We start from the raw sequence: 25,472 nt of genomic DNA, 5'->3' as shown, positions 1-25,472 counted from the left end.
CAGGGGTTCAAGACCAGCCTGGCCAACATGATGAAAGCCCATCTTTACTAGAAATACAAAAATTAGCCAGTTGTGATGGCAGCCACCTGTAATCCCAGCTACTCAGGAGGCTGAGGCAGAATTGCTTGAACCAGGGAGGCAGAAGTTGCAGTGAGCCGAGATCACGCTACTGCACTCCAGCCTGGGTGATGGAGTGAGAATCCATCTCAAAAAATAAAAAGAAAAGAAAAGAAAGAGAGAGAGAAAGACAGAAAGAAAGACAGAAAGAAAGAAAGGAAGGAAGGAAGGAAGGAGAAAGAAAGAAAAAGGAAGGAAGGAAGGAAAGAAAGAAAGAAAGAAAACAAGAAAGAAAGAAAGAAAAAGAAACTAGAGCTCAAAGAAGTTAAATGACATAGAGCTACACACAGAGGCAATTTAGTGAAGCTGATGAAGCTTTGATGTCCTTCAGCCTTCACTTGTACAAGCCTCTTCCAGTTCCTCGCAGGGACCCTGGCAGCTTTGCTTTCATAACTTTGTGTTGTTTTCCTTAAAAAAAGACACCAGAAACTATATCCACTTGAGACTCCACAAAACTTGATTTTGTCCCTTGGCACACAGCTAGAAAATGGCAGAGCTGAGGCTTCAATTCAGATCTTCTGATTGCAAATAGGCTTCTTTCTGCTACATTATGTCATATTCTGAGGTAGAAGTCAGGATTTTAGTGAGTGGGGGCCAGGAGATGAAATAAAGGATAAAAGACTTACTTGAATACTGAATAGCCACCAAAATTCAAAATCCAGGTAGCTTAGATGCAGCCCTTGGCCTGGATGGTGGAATTGGGACACCAACCCTTGTATGCTCCTGAGTCCAGCACACTCTCTCTGCCTCACACATTCTTTTGTGAACATGGGCTTCAAACTGTTTCTTTTTTTCTTTCTTTCTTTCTTTTTTTTTTTTTTTTTAAACCCAGTGATAGGGATGAATTGTATAGGACACTTCGGTTAGGTAGAAAAGCTGGCAGAAACATCTACACTGAGCCCCGTGCAAGCAGTAGCATATCCACAGACAGCTAACCTGGAGTAAGACAGAAGGAAGGACCTAGTTGCACAGAAACAACCCAAATCTGAGCTTCCGTCCTGGGAGCCATTTGTGGTCACCCTAAACAGCTAACTTACTTTCTAAGTTACTTTCATTCCCCGCCAAGGGGTGGCAAGTACAATAATCTCATTTTTTCATTACTTGCACCGGCCCAAACCAGGACAAAGGCCAATGAAGCAAAGGTAAGCTAATTGGTCAAAGCCAATACCTCTGGATTTAATTTTGTGGAATTTGAGTTCATAGGGAATTGACAGAGAGTATGTGCTTGTGTGAAGGAGGTGGGGGCAGGGAACACAGACACATTTGAGGCTCCCCTCTTCACCTTTTATAAGCAAGTGCTAAAAGAAACATTTAAAAAATCATAATAAATTGAGCTTTTACAGGGTGACTAATACACTAATCCCCTATAGGGATAAACTAGGGTCTGGGCTACCTTTGCTCCTAGAAACACAGCACAGGCCTCAGCATGATATAATACCTGGTTTCTCCTAGACTTATTACATTAAAAATGTGTTACAGGTGCAGAAAAATTCCAATCTGGTGAAAGGTTGTTAGAGAAGAAAACCAAAAATAGAGGCAGGATCGGGTTTCCACACAGATCCAAGTGGAAAATTTACCCCCGCTGACTGGCACATTCCCACCTGATGTCATTCCCACCCACCCCCACACTCCCTGCTCCTCCCCCTACTTCTTCTCTCTCCCCTCCTTCCCATGCAAGTCTCACACTAGAGAGGAAATGGGGAATAAAACTATGAGGGCTGGTATCCAATCCCTCCTAGACTTAAGATTTAATTATATCAGGAGTTGGCCCCACCAACTCAACATAAAGGGAGAGACAGGTCTTGGTGGTACCCAAAGAAGGCTGGTAATTCCCACAGTAACAGGCCGCAGACCACTCTCTTTTCTCAGGGGTGGTGGAGTGATGACCACCAGGCCTTCTCATTGGAAGCCTGGGCTTCTTTCTGCTACATCACATCACATTCTGTGCACCACTTTGAAATCAGGATGACTGGGTGTGAATACCGACTCCACCCTTTCTGGTTATGTGTCCAGGGCATTATTTAACTTCTCATCCCTCACAGTTCCTCCTCTGCAAAAAACCTACTTCATAGGGTTCTAATGAAGATAGGTGAGTTAGTACATAAATGATTAAAAGAGTAGTACAAAGTAGTGCTCAATAAATATTAGTGACTTTTATTATGTCTCAGAAAAATTTTTTTTCATTTTTTTTTTATTTTACTTTAAGTTCCAGGGTACAAGTGCAAGATGTGCAGGTTTGTTACATTGGTGTGCCATGGTGATCTGCTGCACCTATCAATCCATCACCTAGATATTAAGCCCAGCATGCATTAGTTAGTTTTCCTGATGCTCTCCCACCCCTTGTCCCTACCAACAGGCCCCAGTGTAGGTTGTTCCCCTCCCTGTGTCCATGTGTTCTCATTGTTCAGCTCCACTTCTAAGTGAGAACACATAGCGTTTGGTTTTCTTTTCCTGCATTAGTTTGCTGAGGATAATAGCTTCCAGCTCCATCCACGTCCCTGCAAAGGACATGATCTCATTCCTTCTTATGGCTGCATAGTATTCCGTGGTGTATACGCACCACATTTTCTTTATCCAGTCTATCATTGATGGGCATTTGAGTTGATTCCATGTCTTTGCTATGGTAAGTAGTGCTGCAGTGAACATACTTGTGCACATGTCTTTATAATAGAATGATTTATATTCTTTTGGGTATATACCCAGTAATGGGATTGCTGGGGCAAATAGTATTTCTGATTCTAGGTCTTTGAGGAATCGCCACACCATCTGCCACATTATTGAATGAATTTACATTTCCACCAATACTGTAAAAGCTTTCCTATTTCTCTGCAGCCTTGCCAGCATCTGTTGTTTCTTGAATTTTTATTAATAATAATCACCATTCATGTCTCAGAAAATTTTAAGCAATGCTAGGCTGCCCTCAGGACACACCCAGTCCACGGAGACCTCTGGTAATGGCCTAATCATTCCGTGGGGCATTTTATCACGTTTTCTACCTTTCCATCACAACTAAGGAAAAGCTGTATAAAAGTTATGATCCATGATGGGGTTTTCAAAAAAGATAAGGGCTTTAACAAAATCTGGGCCCATAACTAATCTACGAATCCCTAGGGCCCCAGGGAAACTCCAGTGTCCAACTCCCTCAAATTCCTGACCTTCTCAAATGCCAGGCCTTCAAAACAGGCCTCTCTCATTTATCTGTGAAAGAGCAAAAAATCCTCCTCACCCTTGCCTGGGAAGGAAAAGAGAGTTATTGTGGACAAGAGTCCCTATGAGCAAACTAATTGGCAATGAGAGTATTTCCAAGAGAAAGGCCCCTCTCAGGTGCTAAGTCGCTCCGACCATTCTCTTCAGGGATCACTTCAGTCCTTGGAAGCCTCACATGCAAGTTTTTTCCTGAAGCTTAATCTCTCACACGTGTACTATATATTCAACTTTCTAACACTTTGTTACATCTGTGATATCATTTGATCCTCATGCAAACCCAAAGAGGATGAGTGAGTCGTTTTGTGTCCAGTTTGCAGAAGAAGCCGTGAATTTCAAGGAAGTACCTTGTCAAGGTCATATCAGCTAGAAGAGGGACCAAACCCACAACTTCTGACTCCTAGACTGATGGCCTTCCCATTTCATCATGCTGCTGTACACACCTTCCTCTCCACCCCCCCGCTTTTCTCTGCATCCTTTATGATCCTAGGGAAGCTGTGGTGAAGCATGTCTTCTGTTCCTTCTCATCCCTGCATTCCTTTTCTTCTCCTTAGGCATTCCTTATCACCTCTAGGTATTCAGTGTCTTCTTCTTACACCCTAGGTGCCCAGGACCTCTTCTTCCTTTTTCTGCTTTTTTTCCAGCACGTTCCTACTCTTTCTACCCCCAAGCAGCTGCAAACACAAGGATCAAAAACTACAGGAATCAGAAAGATTGCTGGAAATGAGGCAATAGGGCTGGACTTAGGAAACAATTGGGTTCATGTAAAAACTTGTTCACCAATGTTCATAGAAGCATTATTCACAATAGCCAAACAGTAGAAGTAAACTAGATGCCAAACAACTGACGAATGTGTAAACAAAATGTGGTATATCCATATAATGGAATATTATTCAGCCATTAAAATGAATAACATATGATCCATGCTATGACATGGATGAACCTTGAAAATGTAATGCCGAGTGAAAGAAGCCAGACACAAAGTGCCAAATGTTGTATGATTCCACTCATATGCTATGCCCAGAATAGGCAAATCCATACAGACAGAAAGCAGATTAGTGGTTTCAGGAACAGCAGGGGGAGAGATAGGGGAATGACAGCTAATGAATGTGTGGTTTCTTTCTAAAGTGATGAAAATGGTCTGGCATTAGACACTGGTGATAGTTGCACAACCATGTGAATATGCTAAGACCACTGAATTACACACTTGAACAGGGTGAATTTTATGGTATATGAGTTATAGCTCAATTAAAATAAAAAGAAACAAGTGTAAGTAAAAGAGACTACATTAATCTTGTCCCCTTTAAAGACAGCAGCTCTGATTCAGCCTCAGCTAATTACAATGGAAGAATGTGGTCTCAGTCTTGAAATATTTTCAGTGTTTTGAAGAGAAGTTGAAAATCAAAAATTTTGGTAAAGTCTTTTTATTTTTCTAATTTAGAAAATAATTCAGAAAATTACATTATTTGCAGTCCATATAATCTTGGACCTACAAAGACCACTAGCCACCATTTTGTCACCTCTACCATCATGGATGGTTGAGTTTTCATATTCCATCCAACAAAATAAAAGTGCTGTAGTTATTGAAAAAGCAACTACCTATTGTTCCTCTAACAAACTCAGGATCTCTGATCAATGACGAGAAGGTGGATATACCCTTCCTAGTCACTGTGCAAGCATAGCATATTTTCTCCCTAAAGACCAGCCCCAGACCCTACCTCCTCTGATCTTCTCACTTCATATTTAATGAATATTTTTTTCAATGTCAACTAGGTACCAGGCACTCTTCTAGGTGCTACAGAAAAAAACAAATGAATAAGTCAAGGTCCCTACTCTCAAGGAATTCAGTCAAACGAACACAGACAGATTTGTAAACAAATCAAGGTAATACAAGACAGAATTAAACTATAGCCTGATAGCAGTACAAACGGTGTACTATGGGGAACACAGACAAAGCAGCTATTAATTCTGCCTGAAAATGTCAGGGAAGGCATTGCAGAAGAGATGGCATTTGACTGAGCCATGAGTGTAGTTAAGTTAACCAGGTGGAAAAAAAGAAAGAGAGAGAACAAAATAAAGGAGAGAAGAAAGAAGGAATTAAATAGATGGAATTAAATTAAATTGAGAGCATGATAAAGAAATGAGGCAGAAACTGGAAGAGTGGATTTCACCCTCCCTTAGGCCCACAATGGGCCTTACACAGTCTTCTTATGGCCTCTATGATGTTGGGTGAGAAAAACTTGCTTACATGATTCTCTCACACTGAAATGTGAGTTCCATGAAGGGAAGGATCATGTTTTATTCATCTCAGTGTCATCAATATCCTAGCCACAATGACTGATACATAGTAAGTGCTCAGTAAAAGTTGGTAAAATGAGTGAGTTTGTGAAACAACAATCAGAACAGTGAGATTAGGGCATGTATGGGGAAAGGAAAAAACAATCCATTTTGACTAGAGATAAGGAACACAAAAGGGCTATAGTGGAAATGGAGGTTGGAAAAGCAGATTAGAGGTCAAATCAGGTAACATGTAGAACCACAGGCATTCAATTTGGTGTTAGAAGGCCTTTTTAGGCTGGGTGCAGTGGCTCACACCTATAATCCCAGCACTTTGGGAGGCCGAGGCGGGTAGATCACCTGAAGTCAGGAGTTCAAGACCAGCCTAGGCAACATGGCGAAACCCCATCTCTACTAAAAATACCAAAATTGGGTGGGCATGGTGGCGCATGCCTGTAATCCCAGCTACTCGGGAAGCTGAGGCAGGAGAATCGCTTGAACCCAGGAGACAGAGAATCGAGCCACTGCCCTCCAGCCTAGGTGACAAAGTGAGACTCCGTCTCAAAAAAAAAAAAAAAAAAAAAAAGTTGGCCTTTCTAGTGTATCATGGATTATGTGGATGAGACAGCTTCTTTCCATTCCCATACATTTCTCAGGCTCCAAAACATTTAAAGAGGGGAAAATGACTACATAAAGGCAAGGAAACACAGAGTAGATGCTCAGTAATAGTCTTTCAAAAAATTGAATGAAAGAGTGAATTACTCCATCCCAGAATGCTGTTGGTTTTTATATAACCACAGTGTACTCCTAGCTCACATTCTATTTGTGGTCAGTTCTGACCCCCACATGTTTTTCTCTGATACTCTTACCTATCCTATATTTGTATTCTTGGATGTAGGTCTTTACAAGCACATTTTCATATTAAGTTTCAACCCTAATTATCATAGCCTTATTTTTTCAATGCATAGGGTCATTTAGAACTTTATTACCATTTTCCAGAAAAGAAAAGCCATACCAAATTTGGGACCCACAAATTTGATGCACACATTCTTGATTTCTTTGTCCAGAATGTCAATAAATAAGCTGAACAGACTGGTCCTCAGGACCAATCCCTACTGGACCATCACTGAATATGTCTACTATTTATTCACCATCTCCATTATCTACAAATCTCCCATCCAGATATTCAGCTTGTTAAAAGCAATGTGGTCCAGATTCTACTTTTCCCAGGTTATCCAGTGAAACAGATTACACTAGAGACTTCTCTCTGGTCTTGGAATCCTGTTCTATTGCTAAAATAAATTAAGGTAATCTGTATGCTTTGCTCTCACAGAACCATGTTGACTCCTCTTCAGTGTCTCAAGATTTCCTGGATGACTGCAAATTGATTGTTTGATGGTTCTTTCTCATTTTTCCTAAAGATCAATAAGTTGGCGGTCTTTAATTACTAGGGTCATTCCATGTTTCTCCCCTTCCTGTTTCAAAGACAGCCATATTTGTCCTTTTCTGGTCTTTAGAGACTTCTCCAGTTCTCCATGACTTCTCAAAAATAATGACCTGTGAGTCTGTAGCCACATCTGTTTGTTTAGCAAGTATCCCTAAGGGTGCATATCATCAAATTCAGTGGATTTGAATACTTCCATTTTTCTTTCCCTCATTAACCATTTCTCTTCCTTTAATTAGTGTTCATTTCCCAAATTCCACCTTGACTGAATTTATTGTAGTCAACTACTTACTTGTGATCTAGGCTGAAGAGACAGGATAGAAGACATTAAAAAGTTCAGCCTTATCCATCCTGATCTAAATAAGAATTCCTTCTTCATCATGAGATCAAATTTTTTTCTAGCCTTTTTTTTGGCCAAGTGATCTTTTAAAATATTGTTTAGATTTTGCTTTTCTGTACATGCTCATTAGATGTTTCTCCCAGTTGTGACCATTCTTATTCTATCCCTCTTCTACTATTCTCTTATGTTCTGTTTAAGGTATCTGTCCTAATTTTCCACATGTTGTGTACCTATTTTATACAGAAAAGTACTGGGTACTAAGGACACAAAGCAATGAAAAACATAGCCTTACCATTAATTTCACAGTTTAGTTCAAGAAAATAACACGAAAGAAAAATATAAGTACTCCTTCTGCTGTATGCCTACATTGCCTCTATTATAAAACTGATTTCAATATATTGTGATCATCTGTTTACTTCTCCTTTTGACCTCCTCAAAAGTAGGGATGACATCATATTCATCTGAAACACCAATGTCTCACATGGTGCCTGACACTTTATAGGGACTCAATATGTGTTTGATAAAGGATGAGACAGAGGAGACAATATACAATAACATCTGCTAGATGTTGCAGATGGTTAACTCTACAGAGAAAAGATCACTCCTCTAGAGTATGACGGTCAAGGAAGATCCCATACTTTTCCATTCCATATAGAATTCTATAGACATTTCAATGTTTGTTTTCTCACCTTCCCTGAATTTAATGGTAGAGTTGATTCCCTTTACCTTACCCTTTTAAATATTTTCGTTAGTATTATTTTTAATTGACAAATTATGTTTGGATATAGTTGTGGGGTACAAAGTGATGTTTTGATATATGTATACAATGTAGAATGACTGAATCAAGCTAATTAACATATCCATCACCTCACTTACTTATCATTTTTTTGTGGTAAGGCACTGGAACTTTACTCTCTTAGTTGTTTAACCCTTGCTTTTTTGAAAACCAGGATATGCTCCTACCTACAGGAAACTTTCTCCTATAATAAGTGTATTAGTCCATTTTCACACTGCTATAAAGAACTACTTGAGACTGGATAATTTATGAGGAAGTTTAATTGAATCACAGTTCTGCAGGCTTAACAGGAAGCATGCCTGAGAGGCCTCAGTAAACTTACAATCACGGCAAAAGGTGAAGGGGAAGCAAACACGTCTTACCATGGCAGAGCAGGAGAAAGAGAGTGAGGTAGGAAGTGCCACACAATTTTAAACCATCAGATCTTGTGAGAACTCACTATCATGAGAACAGCAAGGAGGAAATCCACCCCCCATGAGCCAATTACCTCCCACCAGGCCCCTCCTCCAATTCAACATGAGATTTGGGTGGGGATACAAATCCAAACCATATTAATAAGTTACCTGACTCATCACTCCTAACTTTGTGTCACAACCCCCACTGCCCAAATGTAAAAAGTTTTACCTACTGATGTGGGGAGATGGTATCTGAATTTTGTAATTATTTGTTATCTGAGTCCCTGCAGTTGTACAGAGAATCAAAAGTCACAACCCAAATAGTTCACTGGAGAACTGACCACATAAAAAACAAGATATCCCTGTACTTAACTTGGTTGACACTTACTATTGAATCAACAGCTTTGTTCAGTCTCTGCTGCTTTTGGAATATTATGATGTGACAATATAATGCAAATTCAATGAAAATCCATTACAGGGCAAAATTTAAAATCTTGTAAAAGATACAGAATTCAGTGAAGCTGATGATGTAGAGACCTAATCAAATAACAGGCAAAGCCACTGACAACTGAGAATCTAGAAGTGGTAGACCAGTTAAGGATTTGAAAAACATAACACGAACAAGGATTTCATAAGAGTGTGACTTGAATATCAACATTTTTTAAAAGATGCCTGGAAAAAAATGTGAAGACTTCAAATACTTTTCTAAACATTATCTTCTTCATGGTTACATTGTAAAAGTCAAATATAAGTAGTATCATTTTAGCTATCATACAATTTAATTTTAAAAATTAAGCCAAAAAAAGAACCAGTGCTTGATTCATTCTTTCTTCATTCTCAGAATTAGTGCATAATTATAGCTACAACTTAAATGTTAACATAAAATTCAATAAACCTCTTGGCAGTACCTTTTTAATTTTCAAGATAAGGAACCTACTTACTATAAAATTTGGATTCTATTTTAAATCGTTTTACTTAAACGACTTTTCCATTTTAACAATCCAGAAATTACAAAGCTTCCTTAACTGTTCTGTCAGCTTTTATACTTGCAAATATCTGTTTTCTCCCAGCTAAACATTAAAATCTTCAAGGACAGAAATTATCAACTCAATTTTTCTTTATTAGCTGCTTCCACCACCACCTATTCCCAAACACAACTCACACACCTACACTGGCACAGAAATCTTAGGCAAATAAGCATATAGAATATATTAAAAACTGATTACCTGGCCAAGAATTCTCCTTAAGGTAAGAGTAGCTGTACCACCATTTCCCCAGCATTCATGGTATACCTGAGGTTTCTCACCAAATTACTTAGTGACAGCTCTTTTCATCCATGACAAGCCTGCCTTAGAAAGGAAAAGGTTTTGAGATTGCCCTTCGAGGTGTTTTCTTGTTTTCTTTTTTTTTTTTTCAACTGTACAGGATATTCTCTCCTATCACAAAAGGAGTCATCAGCGTCTCTCTCCTGGATTATATCTGGGTTACCTAAAGCTCTGTAGCTCTGTGGATCAAATCAAAGTTCTCGTTACCCAAAAGTTGCCCAACATTCTCTGCCACGTGAAGATCCGTGAAAACAATAACATTTCTAGGTAAGTGATCAGGAGTTAAGATTTTCCTTGTGATGAAACAGTGGCTCAAGTGACCAGCTTGATGTGCCAGAAGGAAACTGAAGTGTTACTTCCCAGTGCAGTTTTTATGGTGAGGTGTCCTCAGATGCCACACTGGAGCAGGGCAGAGCTTAGTTTTGGGGGTTTTTTTTGTTTTGTTTTGTTGTGTTTTGTTTTGTTGTTGTTGTTCTTTGAGACGGAGTTTCACTCTTGTTACCCAGGCTGGAGTACAATGGCGCAATATCAGCTCACTGCAACCTCTGCCTCCCAGATTCAAATGATTCTCCTGCCTCAGCCTCCCAAGTAGCTGGGATTACAGGTGTGCGCCACCATGCCCAGCTAATTTTGTATTTTTAGTAGAGACGGGGTTTCACCATGTTGGTCAGGCTGGTCTCGAACTCCTGACCTCAGGTGATCCACTTGCCCCAGCTTCCCAAAGTGCTGGGATTACAGGCATGAGCCACCGTGCCCGGCCAGAGTTTAATTTTAACACTAGAATAAGGAGGGCTTGCCTGATGGTTGGTGGAAGGCATGAGCCCATTAAAGAGAATACTGTCCTTTCACATTCTTCTCTACATTACTCATGGTAAAACCACTGATGTTCAATTGGTTAATGAACAGCTGACCTTTTCTTTCAACACTGCTATTTCCAGTATATTTTCTTTATAATCTAAAACAGCCATGTTCTTTTTGCTTTCTGTTTTTAAATATCGCCTATAGGAATGGGTTTCATAGAGCCAATGATTCCCCCGATCTTAAAAAATCTCCTCACCCTCATTCTCCCTAACTCTAACCCTCTGGCCTGAGGACCTTGTATGTTTTCTACAACCCTTATAATTCTCTACGGAAGAAAAGAAGTAACAAGGCCCGAGCTTCTGGAAACCTGCTCTACAGTTTGGCATTTGGTGAATTACCCTGTTAGCTTTGGGAAAGTTGTCCAATCTTGGTAATCTGGCTCAACTTTACAACCTCATAGCAGGCCTCTGAAAGTCTGCTATAATGAACTGAATTGTGCTCAACATAAAAAAAGAAAGAGAAGAAAAGAAAAAAAGGAAAGGAAGGAATAGACAAGAAAAAAAAAAAAAAGAAATTATCCAGAATTCTTCAGACCTCAAAGGGCATAAACTAGATACTGCCAAAGAGTATAAACTAGATTCTAGTTACACTCATGGATTTGCTTAGCCAAAGGATACTCTAATTTGGTAGTTTAAAATGTGATCCCTAAAGTGGCAAGACTTTATCAACTCTAATATCTCACTAGGTTTCTTAAGTATTGCTTGATGACAATGGAGGAAATGATGATGAGGAGGAGGAGGAGGGAACTCACTGACTACCATATTCTCTCTTCAGTTGTCAACTACACCTGGATTTTAAGTCTGCCATCTGGTGGTCATTGCCACAATCAACATTCGTTATCGCCTCAGTCCTTCCCAAAAGGTTACATGGTTCATTTGTGGGTTGACTTAGTAAAGATTACACTCATCCATTTTCTAGATTTGTGTCTTAAAGACTTGAACTCTATCTCCTAGTGGTTATATCAACTAGTTTTCCCTTGCCAAGGATCCAGTTTTCATTTGTACAAAAGATTCCAGTAGCCTTTTCTCTGTCAGTTCCATCTCCTTCATCCTTCTAGCAGAAACTGATTAGTGGTAGGTGTTTTTACGATATTCCTACCGGTAATTTATTTTCTAACTTGATTACAAACGCTAGTTTAGCCATGTTGTCCTTTAGGTTTTATGCGTGCATATGCTAGTCACAGAACTCTCGTTTTGTTCCATATCAGTGATGGGAAAAAAGAAACATTTCCCAAGCAGGTTCTCAAAGATTTCAATTATTTGTGAAGCCAATAGTATGCCCAGATTGAAGTAGGATTTAATTTTGAGGTTTTTTTCTTTTCTTACTAGGACAAAGGGTAAATTTTCCGTAGTCTTGTCCAGTGTGAGACTTGAAATAAAACAGATATCTTGAAAACAGAAACTTTTCTAAGAGGGTAGTTAGTTAAAAGAGAGTAGTTTTTGATGAAAAGCTCATGCCACAATCAATTTAGTTTTCTGACCCACAGATTGGAGCCCAGGCTGGTAGAGCCCTTTGGGGAAAGCCTCAGAGAGTTTTCACTAGGGTGGGAACATATGTCAGCACCTCCTCTCTTTCCATCCCCTGAGAGGAGGGCTTTCCTTTCCTCTCTAGCCTGCTCCTGAGAGCCTACTGCTGCTCCCTGCAGAGTTCGAAGGAGAATCTGGGCCAACTGAATGTGTTTAGAGACTTGTGCTAAGAGACCTGTGGAAACAATGTTGCCCAAGAGGCATTTACCTTGATCTTTTCAAGCTCCTTCTGAAGAGCAGCCTTTGGGGGCAAAGCAGATGTGCTTTCCTCTCACTGCCATTCTTTTCCCTTCCCTTCTGTGTGCCATTTGGAAAAGTTCATTAGGAAGGATTATAGAGCATGCAGAATAAAGACACAGATGACTGGTTTGTAAGGAGGATGGAAGCAGTGATATGCATCCCTTGGTTCCTTTTATTGGAATTGTCTGGTGTTCCTGTTTGTGATTCTCCTCAAGCTTTTGGAAGGAGAGAAAAACCAAAATATCCCCCACGATTACAACAGGCCAGGGTTGAAATGTGCCAAGTGGTTTGTTGCCTGAGTTGGACCAGAGTCCTGTGGTTACTAAACTGCAGAATTAGCCAGCAGATGCCCCTGTGGTAAAATGTAGGATCTTAGAATTTACAGGGGATCTGCAGAGAAAGAAAAATGAGGACAGTCAGGAAATTATTACAAAATATTTGAGAACCCCAATCTCAAAAACTGATTCACACAAATTAGGCCTGCTGTTCTGAGGTATATGTGGTTTGATAGGTGAACTAAGCTGAAATTAGAAAGAGATCATTTTAAGCTCCATTTGGGTGGCAGAACGTTCAAATTTCATGAATTACACTGAATTTTAACCACCGAGCATTGGTTATCCAGGTTCTGGACACATACACTAAGAAAGTTCTGAGCTGTGTTCTGAACTTTTGTTGTATTTCTAATTTTAACTTGACTCAACGTACAGAGAGGAATGGGAATGGATCCAAAAGCTTTCTGGCTCTGAATCTATGGAAAGTGTGGATCATACTTCTGACTGCCCCATGCAATTGTTCTTCTACGAGCTCCAGATGGCAGTGAAAGCTCTCCTTCAGCAGATCAATATACCTCTACACCAGGTACTAGACTTTACCATTTTTATCTTCTTTTTTTATGGCTCATGGAAACTGCATTGTAACATTAAGTGGGGTGAGTGTGTGTGTGTGTGTGTAAATTTTCCTTTACTTAAACACCACTTTGCAAGTGCATGCACATTTTGAATTGATGCCCACAGGTAGACACAGCCTGCGCTTCTGTTCCTTTCCTCCAGCTCCTCTGTGTTGGACCTCTTCCACGTTTTCTGGACCCCACTGTACTATGGTTTGGTCAGAAAAAAAAAAAAAATCAATGGCTAGTCTACCTTAAAAGACAACCAGGCTCAGCTTCAAGACAGCATAAAGCAAAGAGAACGTACAAATAAATAAAGGTGTACTCACATGTACAAATGATTTCTCTAAGAATAGAAGGATAACGGTGGTATAATCTACAGCAATGTCCCAAGGATATGCCATGCTATTTTTTCCCAAAGAACTTTCTGTCAAAATTATTGTCGTATCTAAATCAAAATGTACAAATCTAACCTCCACTAATAAGCAACTTCACGAAAAACTGTTGGCATAAAGGAGAATAGTAAAACTTTGTTAGGCTCTGCCCAATAGGTTAACATGAAGTAGCATTATTTAATTTTCTGGGGGGGGGGGGGGCCTATGTTCATCAATCCTGCCTCCCTCCCCAAAACACACACACACACACACACACACACACATGATGAACCAAGTTTAGCCTGTAAACTGGGAGACCATTATAGGAGCGACTGGCTCTCTTTAAATACAAGAGAGAACCATGAATTGGCCTCTAATCCATGGAGGCAGGGGAATAAATTAGAGTTCTAAGAATGTCCTTCCATTGGGGTGCTCTTTTGATTTTAAGTCTAAAACAGCCAACACTAATGAAGACTAAATTGCACAAGATGCCATAAAGACAATAGGGAAGCAACTGGATTATTCTAAGGGTGGCCGTGTGTTCACTAGGAGAAAAAAAAAGCAAGAGCTCCACTTGTGACAGTAGATACTATTAAAGGGTTTCTTGGACTTAGCAGGTTTGAAGCAGCTCATATTTCATTGGTGACTCTTAGGCTACATATACATGTTGGGAGAAGGCTGCCTAACTGCCTAACAGTGCATACAACTTTTTTTTTTGGATACTTGTAAAATTTTCTCAGTCCTTGGCCAGAAACTACGTTTTTCCCCCTTAACCAACTTAAATTGAAACTAGTGGATTTTTAATTCAATCCATTTTTGTTGCTTCATGTAATTATAGTCATCATTTTGAAAAGCCCACAGAATGCAATCATTTTCTGCTTTTATAAGAAGCATAAATGTTGTTTTCAGAGTTTATGTGGAACATTACTGCCTTAAATCTTGATTTTATATAGCATTATTAAATGGGCTGAACCCTAATATTTATGTTGTATAAAAATTCCAAGCTTGAAGTTGTGTAATTTTGTTAGATGTTTTATGCCAGTTTGGTGTTGTTTATGTAAGTGCCATGTTGTAACTCTCCTATTTTTCCTCCGCGCGTGTCCCTCTGCAGGCAAGGAACTTCCGCCTCTACACACAGGAGGTGTTGGAAATGGGTCACAATGTGTCCTTTCTTCTCCTGCTCCCTGCCTCAGACGACGTCTGTACAGCCCCAGGACAGAATAATCCTTACACCCCACACTCAGGGTTTCTTAACCTCCCTCTTCAGATGTTTGAACTTGGTATAGTAGCTTGTTTCACCTAGAAATATTAACCCAGCCTCCTTATAATAAAATCACAAAGTTATATCTGTTCCCCCTTGTCCCAGTGGAGGGTCAATAAATCACATGATGGCTTTGGCAACAACCCTTCCTAGAAATGTGTACAAGTCTGAGAAAAAGCAAAGCTCCAAGACTATGTGCCTGAGCAATAATTATTGAAACCTAGCAAAGGCCCAATGGAGAAGAAGGAATTCTAAACAGAAAGTTCAGTTATCAGGCTGGACTTCTTGCCTCCCTTCTGCTTTCTTAAAACATAAATATAAAAACCGATGTTTTCATGAAAAGCACTGCCCCTTCTCTCTCTCTCTCTTTTTCCCCTTCCCTCTCTCTCCCCACTTCCTTCCTCTCTCCTTTCCTCCCTTTCTCTCTCACTGTCCCCACATCCCCAACCAGAGAAAAAAATAATAATGAAATCAAAATGTAGAGTGCATATCACTTTGGAGGGGAAAAAAGCCTACAATTTTAAGTAGCACTGACTTATTAAATAGACTCTAAATTTCTGACAGACCATTTCAGAAATGGACAGGATCTCCCAGGATGCAATATTGTGATTATAATGTGGGATTCTGAATGGTGGAAGATCTTGTCCTGACTTTCAAAAATGAATAGCCTGGGCTCCAGTTTCTCTACTTTTGCAGAGACCCCTGCTGCCCACTGAGATTGTGAATAGGGAGGCTTTGTCCCCTTCCCATGCTTCATCTTGTAACAGGCCAGTAAGAGGCAATTAGCAAGAGTTCAGTCAGTTCAAATGAATTGTACAATTTGCAGGAGGGTGAGTGAGTGGGTGGGTGGAATGGAGGCAGACCCTCTCTGGATTGCTCCCCAGCCACCAGATTTAGAAGCAGACAAGGCCACTGCCTGATGTCTCATTTGAGCCCTGGGCATCTGCATCTGAATTTATCCCTCAAGGATGATATGCTTAAGGCTCTCAGTTTTCCTTGCTCCAAGCACTTCAGATGCCCAAAAGCTGATGAACAGCAATTGTTAATTTCTAGAGGAGGGAGTGTTCTTACAAGAAGCTCAAATCAGACACGTAGACTGGGACTTGAGAGTCCTAGTTTCCCTATTGTGTGACACTGGCAATTGCTTAACCTTTCTACACCTTTTCTGTGTCACACAATTAATCACATTGGCCATACCACTCCCAAGAGGCCTGGATGTGAATGTGACCATTTAATGAGTTCCTCAGCCAAAAAGCATTTTTAGTCTGTAATATAACAACACTGTGTGGGGCAGGGTATTTCCATAAGTGTCTATTCGGTGCCCACTGTGGAGATTTAGAGGTGAGTAAGACAAAGGTTCTGCCCTCAAGAGGCTTTCGTATGGTGGCAGGAGTAAAATGAGAATACAAATTATTATAAAACAAGGTAGAAATATGCCAGAAATTGGAAGTGTTAATATTGAAAAAAAGAAAGCACATTTTCTCAAAGAAGATATGAGAAAGCCTTCATGGAGGGAAGGGTATCTGATATGGGGTGTTGAAGAACAAACAGGATGTTAATAAACATAAATAAAAAGAAAAGCTTTCTTGTTGGGGGAGTAGAAAGAGCAAAAACATGAGAACAGAAGAATTCAGAAAGAATGGGGAAGAGAACAAGTGGTCCAGTTTGGCTAGATCAGAGAAATGTGAGGAAAAGGTGGGACATAAATCTGTACAGACAAGTTGGGGCCATATTGGGCAATATCTCCAGCATCAGGCTGAGGAATCTGTTTATGACAGATGGGAAGCAGAGGTCAAAACCTTCAGAGATTATTTTATTCATCCAGTGTTAGGGTAGGAACCAAAATAAGAAGAAAAAAACAGAAAGAAATACAGATATTTAAAAAAAAAAGAAAACTTGCCCAAAAGTAGGTAACTATTTAAATGAGAAAGGGAGAAGTCTAGAGAATACTCTCATTGTTTTCAGCTTCAATGACTATGAGGCTATTGCTGCCTTTATCAGAAGTAAGGAAATCAGAGGGGAAAAAATGGTTTGCTGAAGGAAGTGATGCTTTTAGCTTTGAATATGTTGAGACTGAAGGTGCTAAGTCAACATCCAAGTGGACATGTTTCACTGGCAGTAGAAATGCAGGAGAGAAATTGGATACTAAACACAGAAATCTGTCCAGTGTCTATTAATAACAGCTGAAGCCATGAAAATGAATGATTTCCGAGGGATATATAATTGACAGAGAAAAGAATTAAAGAAAACATTTCACTGGAGAGCTAACCAGGATTCCATTCTGTGTTCAACAGTCATTGTTATTCCATGATTACAGGCAAAAACACATGAAATTCATTTCCCCATGCCTCAATGGCTTTGGTGGGAACAATCTACAACTTGGTATCAATCGTTACAATATATGTGACTCCTAAGGCCCTGAAAGTCCAAGCCATGCAAATATCCTCTCTAGCCTGTTTCTGTGAGGCTCACACACTCTTCTTGAGTAGCCACCCTTTGTCCCACTGTTGTTATTCTCCATTCTATAATTTTGTGAAGTCTGTTAGCATCCATTTCTTTTCTTGATTCAGTTTTTCATTCATTCATCAATAAATGTTCATTGAGTAACCTACTATGTGCCAGGCACTATTCCAGGCACTGAAGAATCAACAATGAAAAAACTTCTCATAGAGCTTACATTCTAGTGGAAGAGACAAATAACAAACCAATCAATAAACCATAATATTGTAAATATCAGAGAAACAAAGGTCATGAAGGAAAATAAATCTGGGTAAGGGACTCGAGTGAAGTAAGCTTCACTTTATACAGCTGGGTGATTGGGGAAGGCCTCTCTGAAGAAGAAACATTTGAGCGGAGACCTAATATTTCCAGGCAATGAAAACAGTAAGTGCAAAGGCCTTAGAGTAAGAGTGTGCTTGGCTAAGAGATCAGCATATCTGGAGTGTAGTAAGCAAAAGCAACAAAGATAGGAGATGAGGTCAGAAAGTCATGGGAGCTAGACCACGCAGGGCCTCACAGGCCATGATAAGGAATTTTTACGTTAAGTATGTTGGAAATCCAGTGAAGGATTTTGAGCAGTAGAGTAACTTATGAAAAGCTCTGCAAAATCCAGTGGTCATCCCCCTAACGAATAAAAAATTAAAAAATAATTTTTTTTAAAGCTCAGCTTTGTTTAACCCAGCATTTTCCAAATTCATTTGACCATGACTAGAGCAGTGTTTTTCATGGGACTTATTAATAATCCATAGAACATATACTTTGGGATATGATAGCCTTAGAACAGTGCTTCTCAAATTTTAACCTGCATAAGAATCACTTGGAGGCCGGGCGCGGTGGCTCACGTCTGTAATCCCAGCACTTTGGGAGGCTGAGGCAGGTGGATCAAGAGGTCAGGAGATCGAGACCATCCTGGCTAACATGGTGAAACCCCGTCTCTACTAAAAATACAAAAAATTAGCTGGGCGTGGTGGCAGGCGCCTGTAGTCCCAGATACTCGGGAGGCTGAGGCAGGAGAATAGCGTGAACCCGGGAGGTGGAGCTTGCAGTGAGCCGAGATCGCACCACTGCACTCCAGCCTGGGAGACAGAGCAAGACTCCGTCTCAAAAAAAATAAAAAAAAAAAAAAAAAAAAAAACAAGAATCACTTGGAGAGTTTGTTAAAATACAGATTCTTGGAGCCCAACCCCAGAGATGCTGAGTCAGTAGGTCCAGCAGGAGGCCAGAAAATTTACATTTCTAGTAAGTTCTCAGGTAATACTAATGCTGCTAATCCATGGACTACAATTTAAGTAGTATTGCCTATGACAAAGAGATTAATACATAAATACAAAACTAGAGATGTGGTTAACACAGGAATTCAGCCAAATTCAACTGTGCCTGTCCTTTTTACCTGTTTTACCTCTTCACATTGCTAGAAGCAATATGAAAGCATCAGATACTTTCTTTCATCTATGAAAAATAGGCCATAGATCAAAGCCTGACTTTAAGATGGTTTTTCCTAGAGTAAGACATACTTTCTCACCTTCTTGGTCCTCCCTTGTTGCCATATCATTGGTAATCCAACTGATTAATGAGGACCATGTAAGTTTCCAGAAAAAACCACTTGGTTGGGCTTGGTTCCATTGGCATAAACAATTCTATTAGTCTTTTTTTAGGGACCGGAGGAAATGTTGCCAGTAGCAGAAAATTAATACACTCTCTAATACAATGATTATTGTACTTCAGCACCACCAGCAACAATTTCAAAAACATTTCTGGGCCTTGGTCTCAATAAGAATCATGACAAACTCCATCTTATCCCCAAGCAATCAGAGCTTTCCAAGAGGAAGTTTATCATAACTACTTCCTCCATCAGGCATCTGGCCACTCAGCATATAATGACACCTTATATGGGAACTTCCAAGGGCCTGCTACAGTGGTCCTAAGCCTCTCTAAGAAGGATGCTAAGCATTATTTTTTCTATAAGTAGGAAATTCCATTCATAGGTAGTTACATAGTAAAGAGTCAAGAGATACACTAAGCATTTCTGAGAAAGGAGAGAATGTTTTCGGAAATTCAGTCAGAACTCAGAAAATTTTAATAACCACATGGGAATTCTAATGAAACTTAAAAAGGTGTGAATTATGGGAATATGTAAATTATAATAGAATAAAGGGTTGCACTATATTTCAGTTTGACTTGTATAAGTCATCCCTGTCCCCATGAAAGAATTTGAGATTTGGCAAACTGACCTTGTTCCTGCCAGTGGCCTAAGTGAATCATAAATAACTTGCTAACCAGCTATGGAAACTGCATCTGTGCCTATTCCAGCACTGCGTAGATCTAGCAAAGACAAAATGATAAAGGAGCTTAGTTCTCTGTCTCCTGGAATAAGGTCTAGACTGTAGCAAACCCACAGGCTATTCCTTCACAGGATTACTTGTGGGGTCAAGATAAATTGTCCTATTGGAGGATGTTATGAGACCTGGATGAGGAAGACTGAGCTGGGGCAAAGCGGATTCACCAAAAACCTACTCCTCTTTCTACAGCCTGAAGGTTGACACTCTACCATCCTTTGGGTGGGAGCAGGACAGGACCCCTTTGCAGTAATAAAGCATGTTCCTGGGGGCCTACAAGCATCACTATTTACAAAGTTCCCAGGAACAGAAGGAAAAGCAGCATCATGAGCCCTTAGAAACTCTATCAGGTGATGTGGCCCCTTGAGGACTTGCCTAGCCTGCACAGAGGAGGTCATCCTGCCCTGACCTTGTGGGTGCTCAAAACTGACAGCAGGCCTATAACAAGGAAAGTTGGCTTTTGTTGATTTTCTTGGCTTTATGATTTAAACCAATTGGACTAGAAAGACAAACAAAAAAAAACTAGGGAATTTTTAAAAATAATAGTTTGAGGCCTGGTATATATTTCATACTCGGCTTGTGCTTGGCTACATCCTTCATTCAACAAACATTTACTGAGCTTCTGCTATATGCCAGATACTGTGCTGGGACTGAACCACACAGACATTAATAAGGCACCATCTGCCCATCACAAGCTCAAAATCCATTAGAGGATACAGGTATCCCTACCGATAGTCTTCATAAAACGAAAGCACTGCTAAAAGAGGCAGGCTATTGAGTTTCAAAGGAAAGACATCTAATTCTTCCTTATAGAGATAATACTTGAGCTGTATCTTGAAGGATAAACAGACATTCAGAATGGGAAAGAAAAGGCAGGCAGAAAAGGAAAATCATTTTAAGCAGAAGGGACAGTGTGTACAAAAGCTCAGAGACTTGCAGCCTGATTAAGTACACTCTTAATAGCTCATTGTGATGGATGCTTAAGGCATCTGAGGAAAAGTGACAGAGGATGAAGCTAAAAGTTTAAAAGATCAAAATCATACATGGCTACTTATATAACACTAAGAGGGTACGACTTTATCCCATAGGCAATAGGAAGCAAAGGAAAGATTTTAAGAAAAGAGATGATGTGGTCTTGTTAGATTTTGACAGCTCATGGAGGACTGATTGCAAGAGAGTCAAAAACAAATAAATCAGGCTGACATTGGATATGATGAGACAATTAAGCAATTAAGAGACTACCTCACGGGTCCACCTGGTCATATCTCACGGGTCCATGAGTCCAAACCAAGGCAGCAGCCTCAGTGGGGGTATAGAAGAGAGAGCAGAGAGACGAGGAATTTAGGAGTTAAAATGATGGAACTTTGTGATTGATTTGATGTGGTTGAAGAGCAAGATGAAGGAGCCAGAGAGTCTGAATAAGAGTGCCGAGACGGATAATGTTACCATCTACCGAAATGGGCCATAGGAAGGAGGAACAGGTTTGGGGCAGGGGAGTGATTATGAGGTCAGTATGACAAATGATGAGTTTCGAGGAACCTATGGAATATCCAGGCAGTGAGCCTAATGGAATCCAGGCCACAGGCTTGCAAGAAATGGCATAGTGTCAACCTAATACCCATTTTACATGATTTAAGAGACCATTCCTTTATTCCACCTGTCAACTCATTCACTACTAAGAATCTTTAGAGGGGCACCTTGTGCCCCAGTTCTTTCTGACACCTTGGCAAAGACTCATTGAACTAAAGTGACCCCAGGAGTTTATCTCGCTGATTCCTTGGCTTCCAAACTAGGCCACATGGCCCAGACTGATTAGGATTTTAGTGAGTTAGATATCCTTAGGAAGAATATTTTACTTCCAGTCCTGTTCTAATATTCTAATCACTACCACTAACTGCCTCATTCTTTCAGGGTAGTAAAAAGGTGTGGCAGAAGGACAAACATTTATTTGTATCGGGTATGAGCCATATGCTGTGCTGGGCACTTTATATACATTGTATTACTTAATCCTAGGTAGGCATTATAATCCCTGTGTTAGAGATGAGAAAACTGAGACTCCCAGAGGTCACGTGCCCACTGTCACACAGGTGGTGAGCGGCAGAAGTATGGTTCAAACCCAGGTCCGTCAGATAGCTAAGCCCATGTACTTTCCACTGTACTATACTCCTAGTGTTGATGCCAACCTTATGTTAGTCTGCCACTATCTTATGTAGAAAAAAGAGAGAGAAAAATACCGCAGAAAATTAGTCTTAGTCTGTGAATTACTAACAAATCATGTGGTCCAGCTAATGACATTATTGTAGCCTTATACCATTTTATCTGTAAAATGCATGAGATTCACATTTTTAAAAATTAGAAGCTTCCAGTCTTCCTTTCTTGCCTCAGTTATGGCTACCAAATATATCATTGCTAAACCACAAAAGACTATGTTAAAGTAACATTTGTTAAAGTAACATTAAAGGGTCTGGATTTAAAAAAAAACCACAGGAGCGGGGAAACCGAAGCGTTATAGTTGAAACCTCCTCATAACTCACTTGTGGTGCGTGGCATGGACAGGGTGGGTGCTGTGAGACCACCCACTGATCCAGGCTCCCACTACAGAGACACAACAAGAGAAAGCTGTGAACACCCCGGCTTGTAAGAATTCAGATCAGACTGATAGTGTTTCTTTTAAAGAAGTTATTCAGTGCCTCTCCCTATTTTTCCAGTCATATTTTAGAAAGGGGAAAAAAACAAATTTTTTTTTTTACCTCTTGGTTTAGAAAGGCAGAGTGTGAGACACTTCACTCTTGTCACTTTCCAGCCAAGAGAGGACATCTGTCAAGTGCTAACAGGACATAATCCCTCCTTGAAAGGCATAAAGACACATTCAGGGAGCTACCAGGGTCAAGAGTAAGCTAAAAAGTCGTTGAGATTCCTTCCTGTGGAGCTGCCAGGAAATATCATAGACCTGAAACACCTTTCCAAACAGGAAAATCAAGCCCACAGTAAAGGAAAGACAACGGAGAAAAGAGAAGCCTTCGGGCAAAGGGTCTGCCTCTTCAGATCCGTTCATGCATTTATTTATTAATTCATTTGGTCAATAAACCTTAATTGAGAAGCTACAATGTTCCAGGTTTCAAGGACATAAAAATTAATAGGAGGCATATTTCCTGCCCTCAAAGAAATCACAATCTAATGCCAAGGCAGTCAAGTAAACACATAAGTACAATGCAGTAGGATAAGTGTCATGAAATATTTAGAAACAAGTGCTCTAGGAGTGCAAAAGAGGGAGAAACTAGTTCCACCTGGCCGGGAGATGTCAGTGAAAACTTCGCTGAGGAGAAAACATTTACCGTGAATCTTCAAGTATCACAAGTTGACCTGGAGGTTTTAGTAAAGAAAGGTATGTGAGGAGGAGGAAAAGGCATGTTTCAAAGCATGGAAGTATAAAAGGACTCGTAGTAAGTTCAGCTTGACCAAAGCTTAAGGTTGATGAGGGACTAGGGCTGGAAGGTGGCAGCATGAGGGAAGGTATGACTGAAAATACTCAAATCCTAGATCACAGGGAGTTTTCCTTATGGAGAGATGTTTGGATTTTGTCCTCAGATCCAGAGGGAGCTCTGTAGAAGTCTTTAAGCAGGGAAATGCTATGAGAATTAGGTCATTTTGGAGAAGCTCCATAGCTTGTCATTTACTGAGAGGGCATATGAAATCGGTTCTCTGTGTCAGGCAAAAAAAAGTGCTAAACAGAGCAGAGAAGATGAGAAGGAAGGATCTGACACCACAGGGAAAAATCAAACCAGGACAGAGGCCTCCTGAGTTGAGAAACACCTCCTTGAAATGAGGCATAGCTGGAGTAAGGATGGACCACTCTCACTCTCACCCCATTCTTCTCTTCTACTTCCATGGAAGGAAAGACAGAGCACACTGCCCTGGTATTCACCTAAGATTTATCCCCGGAGAAAAAAAAGCAAGGAAGTAGTAGCCAGTGGTAACATGGGAATTGTAGGGTGGACAAAAATCTCTCAATATGCAGAAAAGTAGGGCTTCCTCATTGAGGTGTAGAGATGACCAATGCCCCATTTTGAGGTAATGTGGTTTTAGCTTCCCTAAATGGCCAGATCTGGGTCTCAGGAATCAACGTCTAATTACTACCTGTAATTACTACCTGTAATTAGATGTTCTTCCTAGAATTCCTCACTAAAGAAGCCAGAATAAAAATGTTTCAACAGACTTGTTGGGTTGTAACAGCCCTATTTCCAAAGCATGGAACACACTGGTACAGGTCAGAGGTAAACAGAGTAAAAGAGGTTCTTGAAGAATGAGTCTCCAAATTCATCAATGCCCTGGAAGAAACCAGTACTATGATAGTCTGAATCAGGGTGTTTTCCTCATCCTACCAGAATCCAAAGTTACGGTATAAGATCAGAGCTGGTCAGAGAAGTACAGGAAATCTGACCACCTCAAGCTGCCTATACCAGGCTCAATCCTACACTGCTCTGTTCCTCCTGAAAAAAGAAAATGATGGAAATGAAGGCTGGACTCTTTCCTGTGGTCTCTGTCCCATTATCTGTTGAGAGAAGAAAACCAAGTCTGCTGAAGACAAGAAATGGTCTGTCCAAGCAACAGCTCATATCATCCATCCAGAGGGGCCAAGAAGGGGAGAGGCAGAAGAGGATCAAAGCCTATCATAATAGGCCCTTGGGGAAGTTTTGCAGTCAGACCGAAGACACTCTGAGAAAAGCATGTCTTCTGTCTTCTGGGGGTTCTGGCCTTGGAAAGGAGTAGGCAAGATATGTACTGGAAATCAGACATGAAAACCAAAACTAGGTTTCAAATTGCTACTTGGCTTTTTTTCTTTAAAGTGATAAGCAAGCTTATTTTCCCAGTATGTGTGTGTATATGTGTGTGTGTGTGTGTGTACACACACACACTCAATCAGCCCCAACTTTAGGGAAAAGTCCACATAACTGCAGCTTTAGCCAGTCCCACTTCCCCATACCTTACTAGAAGTTGGTAAACCTTAAAAGGGAATACTGTCTGACTAAAGCCAGACAACTGGCCCCTTAAGAGCACATTTATAATTTATTTATGGCTTAATATTTTCCACTGATAGGATTAATAAATCATGTTTTCATTCAACTTGTTTTCTCTGAGGTATGAATTTCTCTATTTTGATACCAAATCTTAACATGTTTTATTTTGCTTGTCCATTTTCCAGTTCATTTTTGCAGCTACAGAGAGAAATTTATTAGTCTGTATTGCCGCCTTTCTGCTGTTGTGGAGCTGGATTCTCTGAATACCCAACAGTCCCTCAGGGAAGCGATCTCAGACAGCGAGGTTGCAGCTGCCAAACAAAGACACCAGCAAGTTTTAGATTTCATTCAGGTAATTGTTTGTTCCTTCTGGGGTAAAAGGAAGGGAGAAGAGGCAGGGTGGAAAGGGTGAAAAGCCAAGCATGGGAAAGGACAGCAGTCCAGGCTGATTCAAAGAACACGGTGTGTAAGTAGCCTATTGAGTTGGTTAAAATGTGGAGCTCAGGGAGATAAGTTTTCAAACAAAGCCTTAAGAAAAAGTTACAGATAAATCACAATATTACTAAGAAATGT

At 40.2% G+C, this 25,472-nt stretch overlaps 1 protein-coding gene across 5 annotated transcripts in view; it reads left to right on the top strand.

Moving 5' to 3' along the window:
- Positions 1-25,472, top strand: part of ANKFN1 (ankyrin repeat and fibronectin type III domain containing 1) — a 350,740-nt gene that overhangs the window by 306,475 nt on the left and 18,793 nt on the right. For all 5 annotated transcript variants that reach the window (XM_054535672.2, XM_054535674.2, XM_024235192.3 and 2 more), the window contains 4 exons: positions 9,999-10,165; positions 13,233-13,383; positions 14,897-15,065; positions 25,085-25,251. In XM_054535672.2, coding sequence (XP_054391647.1) covers positions 9,999-10,165; positions 13,233-13,383; positions 14,897-15,065; positions 25,085-25,251 — 654 coding nt within the window. The remainder of the gene's footprint in view (positions 1-9,998; positions 10,166-13,232; positions 13,384-14,896; positions 15,066-25,084; positions 25,252-25,472) is intronic.

Source organism: Pongo abelii, chromosome 19, assembly GCF_028885655.2.
Source record: "Pongo abelii isolate AG06213 chromosome 19, NHGRI_mPonAbe1-v2.0_pri, whole genome shotgun sequence".
NCBI classification, from domain to species: domain Eukaryota; kingdom Metazoa; phylum Chordata; class Mammalia; order Primates; family Hominidae; genus Pongo; species Pongo abelii.
Note: the sequence above shows the minus strand (reverse complement) of the source record. Positions and strands in the feature narration are given on the sequence as shown.